The sequence below is a fragment of the Sinocyclocheilus rhinocerous genome, unplaced genomic scaffold (genome assembly GCF_001515625.1).
Source record: "Sinocyclocheilus rhinocerous isolate Xijiao unplaced genomic scaffold, SAMN03320098_v1.1 scaffold875, whole genome shotgun sequence".
Taxonomy (NCBI): domain Eukaryota; kingdom Metazoa; phylum Chordata; class Actinopteri; order Cypriniformes; family Cyprinidae; genus Sinocyclocheilus; species Sinocyclocheilus rhinocerous.
In genome coordinates this window covers 505,117-514,036 of record NW_015659463.1, presented here as the reverse complement: position 1 = coordinate 514,036, position 8,920 = coordinate 505,117, and the positions used below count along the sequence as shown (strand labels likewise).

General features: G+C 34.1%; 1 protein-coding gene across 1 annotated transcript in view; it reads left to right on the top strand.

The window, feature by feature from the left end:
* Positions 1 to 7,420, top strand: part of LOC107723922 (ubiquinol-cytochrome-c reductase complex assembly factor 1-like) — a 23,894-nt gene extending 16,474 nt beyond the window's left edge. Inside the window, exons 7-9 of the mRNA XM_016532651.1 lie at positions 1,778 to 1,855; positions 1,975 to 2,088; positions 6,876 to 7,420. Of these exons, the coding sequence (XP_016388137.1) occupies positions 1,778 to 1,855; positions 1,975 to 2,088; positions 6,876 to 7,010 (327 nt within the window). The 3' untranslated portion in view covers positions 7,011 to 7,420. The remainder of the gene's footprint in view (positions 1 to 1,777; positions 1,856 to 1,974; positions 2,089 to 6,875) is intronic.
* Positions 7,421 to 8,920: the final 1,500 nt, after the last annotated feature.

The window sequence follows — 8,920 nt, the reverse complement described above, 5'->3', positions numbered from 1 at the left end:
ATATCCCCATACACCCCCCACCCCCCCTCCCACCGCCCAGCTGGTCCACGAGAGTATTTTCCAAACGTAAACGGTCTGTGGTGTAAAAAAGGTTGGAGACCCCTGTTTTAGAGTATTTCAGTGAATATTTGAATCATTCACTCAAATTTGTTCCGAAAGAGTAATTTCAATCAATTGACTTGTTCATTAATTCATTTGGTGACCAGTAGTTGTAATCATTCACTCATTCAGTAAATTGATTTGTAGCGTTCTCTGAAAGCAAAAGAGAATTGCTCAGAATGAACGTTCACATGCTTGCGTCGAATGTTTTGAGCTGTGGGCAGGAACACAAAGGAGAGCGAGCGTGCAGAGAAGACGGGGCGGGTAGAAGAGTTAAAGCACAGCCAGATGAGATTGATTATTTGCAGGTCTGCGTAATTATGCACAGGTGCTTTTCTGCCCCGTGCGCACACGAGCACACACACACTGTGACCCGACGCACTCCAAGCATGCAGAAAACCCGACATACAAGACTTAAGAATAAACACACTTGTTTTGAAAATCTCCCCACCCAAAACCTCCCAAGGGTTGGTGTCTGTGGCCGTTGTGCGTATGTGTGTTTAGATTCATATGGAGCGAAGCACCTGGGCAGGCCCCTCGCTTCAGATCCAGTCCTGCTTTTGTTTTCGGGGTTAACATTGTTGCATTATCATCCATGTGTTTGATATTTAATGCCAAGGACTATTTCAGCTCTGACTAAATGCATAACTGTGACCTCAGTATTAGGCAGAGACTCAATCACTCTATCACCTGTTAGCATCTAAATGATGCTTTACAAATTAAACAAAAGTCATGGTGTGAGAATCTGAGAATCTCCTCTTTTTTTTTTCTTTTTTTTTTTTGCTCATAGTATGACATTATTGTACTTTTCATGATCCAAAATTATCTGTTAATGGCTAATTTTTATTTTATTTTATATTTTCAATCTGTCACTAGTTGTGAATATTTTGTTGTGTTTTAATTATCTAAATGATGACCAACAAAAGTCACAATGAAGAATCTCCACTCACATTTTTTTCATTCAAGGTATGATTGTACTTCTCAATGGCTGATTTTAGGGTCCAAAATGATCTGTTAATGGCTAATTTTTTATTTTTGTAATTTATTGTTATTTTAGTTTTATTTGTCTAGTTTTATTCCTTTTGATATTAGAATTATTTAACTTCATCAACAGAATTATTGGCCAGTGCCCATAATATCAACATCGGGAAGTTGTGAATTGTGATTAATCGTCCTGACCAATATTTCAGTTGGATACTAATTGTCCAAACTGGTGTAAATATTGTGTTTTACTTAATTTTTTCACTTGTCCTTGATGCTTTAAAAAAGTAAACAAAAGTCACAGTAAAAATTCTCTACTTATATTTCTCATTTTAGGTTAAATATGATGTGATTGTACCTTTCAGTAACTGCTTTCAGGGTCCAAAATTATCTGCTAATACAATTTAATTTAATTTTTATTTTTGGTGTAGTTCAATTGTATTTTTTAGTTTTATTATTATTTTTAAGTTCAATTTTATTTTATTTTTTTATTTATTTGAGTTTAGTTGTATTTTATTATTTTTGACAGATTTACATTTGTTTTCGGCAAGGTTATTGTCCAATACCGATAATATCACAGCAGAAAATTGTGAATTATGATTAAATGGGCCTGACCACTGTTTGTCTGTCACTAGTTATGGTGAAGTGGTCTGAATATTGCTTTTTAATTCATTGTTTCTCGTTACCTTTTTCACAGATTGATGCCATTCAAAGAAAGGAGAGCATGAAGGTGATGACAGAGACATTCTACGCTGCGCTTTTTGGTTATGATGAGGTAAGCGGTTAAGCCCAAAGTTATTGACTATTATCAGTACTAGTTTTGCATATCATAACTGTCAATCAAGAACTGTCAAGAGTTAACAGTAAGTTTGGCATCTCTTCTGTATGTTTTAGGGAATTCTGTCAGACGATTGCGTTCTTGCGGCAGCGCTCTGGAGAAACATGTTCAACAGACAGTGTGAAGACCCCAGACAGCTTGAGCTGATGGTCGAATACGTCCGCAAACAGGTCAGTGTGTGTGTGTGTGAATGGTCAGAGGCAATTCTCTACTCCTGTGCAAACAGAAACGTGTGTGTATATACAGCTCCGACTTCCTCACACACATAAACACATTGGAGTGCTGCACGTCACCCACTCCGTCACTCAGATCAACTGGCACTGTGTTTAACAAGCAAACGCCCCCCATCTCCACCCCATAATGTGACATTCATTGGGTTCAGCATTTACTGTGTGTTTGTGGAGAGCTTTCCCTTTCACCCCTTCATGAGCCCCTCTTCAGCCTCAACAACATCCATGCTAGAGCTGCACAATTCATGAGAAACATAATCAAGATTATGATTATCACTACTGCAATTTAATTGTGAAAAGTGTCAGTAAAAGCAATCCATTTTGGTCTACCATTCACAACATGTTTTTTGGTGCAGAGTTAAAATGATGCCCAAGGGTTGGTACAGATTTCCTGATTCAGATTCATGCCTTCTTGTATTCTGAATTGATTAGTTTCTAATTCATTTGGGTATATTTCAGTTATAAAGTCTGAGGAAGGGATGGGAGTTTATGTTTGAGTAATAATGAATATAGTATTATAATAAAATAATATGTTTTGGTTGACTGGGTTCCAAAAAATACTGTAAACATGTGAAAAGTGCTAAGGTCCCATTACTACAAAAGTGGACAAAAATGTGGTCTGAGTCCACTTTGAACTCCAGATGCAATGTGAATGCAAAGTTACTTTTTATTTTATTTAATTTTTTTAATAATTCCACTTTTGGTTCACGTGAGAGTGATATATATAGAAAGGAAAACTTGAAATCGCATCATATGACCCCTTTAAGAAAATTTAATTGAGTAAGGACACATTAAATTGATCCAAAGTGACAGTAAAGACATTTTTAATATTACAAAAAATTTCAATTTCAAATAAATGCTGTTCTTTTAAACTTTCTCTTCATCAAATAATCCTGAAAGAAATGTATCATGGTTTTCATAAAATTATTAAGCAGCACAACTGTTTTCAACATTGATAATAATAAGAAATGTTTTTTTGAGCGACAACAGTTTCTGTTTTTTTTTATCACAGAAATAAATGATATGTTAAAATATATTTAAATAGAAAAGAGTTATTTGAAATGATAATAATATTTCACAATATTACAGTTTTTACTGCAATTTTGATCAGATAAATGCAGTTTTAGTGAACGTAAAAGACACTTTCAAAAACATTAAAAACTCTTACCTACCCCAAACCTTTGAAAGGTAGTGTATGTACTGTAGTGTGTGAATATATATCAAATTGCACATCATTTGTTCAAAAAAAAATTGCCATGATTTTTTTTATACCAAATTGCGCAGCCCAACTTCTTTCACCCACATTCTGTCACACCCACACATCCTAGCAATTACTAGTTCCGAATCCTTTTGTAATTCAGGCGTTTGTGACATTTCTACAGTTTTTCTGATTCTGTGTCACATTCGTAGACAAGCTCACTCATTGGCGTGAATCTCTGAGAGATTCCTCCAGCGCACACCTTACCCTCTGGCCAGAGTGGCGTGAGACGGATGTAAACACAAACAGGAACTGTTGATCTGCCACGCCAATGTGTGTCAGTAATTTTGCTAACAATAGGCTTTTCCACCAAGACTTGAGTTCTTGAAACGAAATAAAGCAGATTGAACTGTTCTGGTTGTTTTAGGAAAAAGTGTTTCAGATTCAAATGTTTCATGGGTAACAATTTACAATGTTCAATGCTGTTAATGTATTAGGTATCATAAACTAACAGTGCACAACTATTTTTTTTACAGCCTTTATTAATCAAGGTTTGTTTAAAAATATACATATACACATTACAGTATATAAATATATATGTTTCTTTTTTGCTCAAGGTATGATATGATTGTACTTTTCAGTGTCTGGTTGCAGGGTCCAAAATGTGCTGTTAAAAGCTAATTTAATGTCTAATATTTGTTATGTATTTAATTGTTTATTTTTTAATATATTATATTTGTGAACTTAAATTTTTTTTGGTTAGTTTTATTTTATTTTGTCTGTTTGACAATGAGATTATTCATATTTATTTATTTATTTTACATGTATTTATTTATTTTTCAAATAATTTTATGTATCTTGTTTTATTTTATTTTATTTTGGGGATTATTTAATTTTGTGAAAATTAAAAACTATTTTTGTAAAATTGTAAATTATTTTTAATTTTTAATTCATAGATTCTAATATTAAATGCACAGTTTTTTTCTCATAGTGATGCTTGCCATAGTGCATGAATACAACAACGTATTACTGTCATAGTTGGTGGTAAGTGCTTTGTTTCTAGTTATTTATTTATTTGCTGAATTGGCCTGTAATAAACAGGATGTTGTATAGTCTGATGGCCATTATCCCAAAATAAGACCTGACCCTAGCCCATGACTTGCTGACCGTATGTTGTCTCTTATTTTTTTTTTTCTGCTATAGCTCAGACTTCTTTCTTTGTTAAATATCAAAAGTATTAAACAGTTTCATGTTTTCTACTGTATATTACAATGTCAGCCTTTAGGGTTTACTTTTTGACCTTTTCCCAATGCCTTTGTCTATCAGTGTATGAGTGTCTGGAACAAAGTCCATCTAAAGCCCCCATCAAGCGCTCTCATCTTTCGACAAAGCACACAACGATAGTTCTCCATCACTGCCGAGGCCATGAGCTCATTACAGGTGCGGGCAGGAATTTATTACGAACGAGAGCGTTTGCGAGAGGAGTGCGTTATGCTGGTGCCTGCAGGCATTCGGAGAAAAGAAAGAAAAACAACAAATAAGCGTCATCCGTCGGCCCCCGAGCGTCAGGGGCCTGCTTAGCTCGGGATGGAGTGAGGAGCAGAAGGAGAGCTGGAGCGAGTGAGAAGGTGAAAAGAAAAGAAAACAGTCACAGGTGCAGCACATGAAGCATGGCAGCGACTGATGACACAGCGCAGAGAGGGACACCGTCGCCATGGCTACAGCGGCCTCTCCTGATGAAGTCACACGGTGCGCTCGCATATGTGCGCCGGTGCTTGACTGCATCGTTATTCAACGCTAATTGCTCTCGACAAACACCCGCTAGCTCTGACATCATCGTGTGTGTGTGTGTTTGACTTTCTGTTTTTAAACTCCTGCAGCATTAAGAATGCTCCACTGGCTCATTTAAAGTGTGGCAACTTTTTTCCAAGCTGAGATGTGAGTTTGAGTTTGGAAATGAAACGGACCACATGATATTTCACCCCAAATAAGCAAATTTACTCCACCTCGTGTCATTCCAAACCCCTATGACTTCCTTTATTTGGTGAAATACAAAAGGAAATGGTTTGAAAAATCTGAATCAAAAATACAGTAAAAACAGTAATATTGTGAAATATTAATGCAATTTAAAGTAACTGTTTTTTATTTGAATATATTTTAGCATGTCATTTATTCCTGTGATGCAAAGCTGAATTTTCAGCATCATTGCTCCAGTTTTCAGTGTCACATGATCTTTCAGAAATCATTCTAATATGCTAATTTGCTGCTCAAGAAACATTTCTGATTATTATCAATGTTGAAAACAGTTGTGCTGCTTCATATTTTTGTGGAAATCATAATTTTTCCAGGATTTTTTTGAATAAGTGTTAAAAAAAAAAAACATCATTTATTTGAAATTGAAATCTTTTGTAACATTTTTAAATGTCTTGACTTTCTCTTTTGATCAATTTAATGCATTCTTGTGTATTGAACGTATAGTATCCTTAAAAAAAAAAATCATACTGACCACACTTTTGAACAGCATTGTATGTCTGTGCGTTTAGCAGATGGCTCATCCAGTCAGACTTTATAGCTGAAACTGTCTGTTGAGTTTTCATCGGTTTGTAATTAGTTCCCGGGACGCTGCTCTGGATCTGCGTTCATTAGCACAGCTGTCTTCACTGTAGCCCAGTTTAAATTAGTGTGCCTGTTTTAAACACTAGGAGGTGGATTCATTGAGGTCTGTCTTTTTACAGCGCTGTTATAGAAGTGATGGAAATTGAACCTGGATTCATTCAGGCTCGCTGTGAGGTTCAGCCTCTGCGTTTGGACCACGCTTGTATTTTGTGAATTCATTGTATAGTTAACAAGGGCTAGTTGTCACACTTTTCACTATAATGTATTTATTTATTTTTATTTTTTTGGCATTACGTCATATCTTAAAGTCTTGGCAACAACAACAAAAAAAAGCTTTTGAACATTGTTATTTCCAAGGTGAATAGATACACATGCACACTTGTGGCAAGTTTTCACAAGGAGAAGATGCTGTTTATTGCCACACATTTGATAATACTTTTTTTTTTTTTTTAAGCACCGCAAAGTACAAAAAGCCCTTTTCCAAAGCATATTTGTATTGGAATGCATCTTTTAAATGGCCTTTAAAGTGCAATTGAAACCATAAAACAATTATGAAACACAAAATTGGTCAAGAAAAAGCAAATATAATTTTAATCATTTATTTTTATATTTTCCGTTTTCATTTTAACGTTTTTGTAATTTTGATGTGTTTTGTCATTTGTAATAGTCCATTTATTTTATTGAAAGTATAAATTTAATTTATTTTACGATTTTTATTTTATTTTATTTACTTACTTATTTTTATTTTCGTTTTTTGTTGACTATAGTAACCCTACTGTCAACTTGCTCCAACCTGACATTTCTGGAAAAAGAAATAGCCTTTGTCCTGAGAACATAGTTGAAATTTTTGGTCAGAATATACTGTGATTATTTAGCAGCCACAGATGATACAGATGTTCTTATCTCCACACAGATGCAGTTCATCGATGCTCTGGATGGGGAGGACCTGCTTTTAACAGGAGAAGTGAAATGGCGCCCCCTGGTGGAGGAAAACGCCCAGAGCATCCTGAAGGTTCCCAGCCTGACCTACAATGATGCTGGTCTCTGAGAGCCTAATATCTCACCTAGAGCTGCCAATCAGCACACGAGCAGCCAATCAGGAAGCAGCACTCACCTGATTAGTCACACCCCCTTCCTTCCATCTGTCTTTCCCTGACTTTCCTTACTCACTTTCCCTGCTGGTTTGTCAGCTTCCCTCGTGAACACAGTGATGCGAATACAACAAACACACACACACACACACACACACATTTATTCTCACATGTATTGAGAGTATTAAGGACTCATCAGAATGGTTTTGCACTCTCCTTTTCTAAACCTATAGAGTATTCTTGTATTTATATGTCTTTCCATATGTTGCAATATTTATAGGAATATTTCCTGGCTATTTCACAGTTGTTTTTATTTCACTCTCAATGTGTTGGAGGAAAATGTTTCGAGTGTGTGTGAATGTGAGTGTATTTTTTATTTGTCAGGGTCGTCTACCAATAAAAGCGCTTCTCCAGTAATGACCTCTTCTGACTTCACAGTAATCTCACTTTGTGTCTATATCGGTTTCATTTCAACCATTTCTTGCTTTGATTATACCTCAGGAATTTCTTTGTATATCTATAAAGTGAATTGCTTACTGACTCCGTAACACTAAACCTACCTAATTATTACATTATTATTAAACGCTCGTTAAGCAATTGATTTCCACTTTTCCGATGTGATATGTGATGAGAAAAGGAAGAAAAGTGAGTTTGGCAAAAGACTGACTGGAACCCAGTCGATCGTATATACGATATGATACATTGCATTACTCTCCGACCCACCCCACTGCAAACGCTTAATAACACTGTCCAACCAGATGAAATGAACATGACACGAGTGTGTTTATTCTCAATTTTTTTCTCAAAATTTAACGAGTTCTTTTCTCAAAATGTAACGTTTTTTTTTTGTAATTTAATGAGTTTATTCTCAACATTTTATCTCGACTTTTTTTTCTCGCAATTTAACGACTTTTTCTCGTAATTTAATGAGTTTATTCTCAACATTTTATTTCGTCATTTTTTCTCGAAATTTAACGAGTTTTTTCTCGAAACATGACTATTCTAGAAATGTTATGAGTTTAATCTCAACATTTTATCTAAACTTTTTTCTTGAAATTTAACGACTTTAATCTCGAGATGATTTTAATTTTTTATTATTGCTTGGCCCTAATCCTCTTCCGTATCCAATACTACTACTAGTAGTAGTAGTAGTAATAATAATAATAATCATTTGTAATGTGAAAATTAAGTCTATTTTAGAACCATAGTTTTTACATTGTGACATTTCTGTAATGTTTGTTTACATAACTGTAATGTTTTAGTTTTTAATTCCTATTATTTTTAATGAGGATTCTCTTTGCTGTAATAGTTTTGTACTGTAGTAAAAAAAAGTACAAAAATTTTTTTATTTTTTACAAATTTACAAAAAAATAAAATATATACGATACAAATTAATATATACAATATCTACCATATAAAATTTAAATGTAATATTTTGCATTATAGTAATGACATTTTGCATCATAGTAATGAGTATTTCTTGGTAAAACATGTTTTATTACCATGAAAAATACCTCCACAATGCAATAATAATAATAATAGACTTACTTTCTGTTTATACAATATAATTTCCTCAATTTATAATTTCAAATATATTTTCCTCAAAATGCAATCATCTCCGAAATAATATATACATACACACTTACATACATACCGTATACATATATACATATACATTTTTTTTTTTTGCATCGTGGTAATAGGAATTTGTTAGGACATATGCTTAATTATCATGAATATAATGCATGGTGTAATGGTCATAATGCAATGATAATAATAATGATTCCAAAAATAGGCTACTTTTTTGTACAAATTGGAATTCCTTCCTTTTTTTTTTCATTGATTTTGGGGTGAAATCCAGTTATTG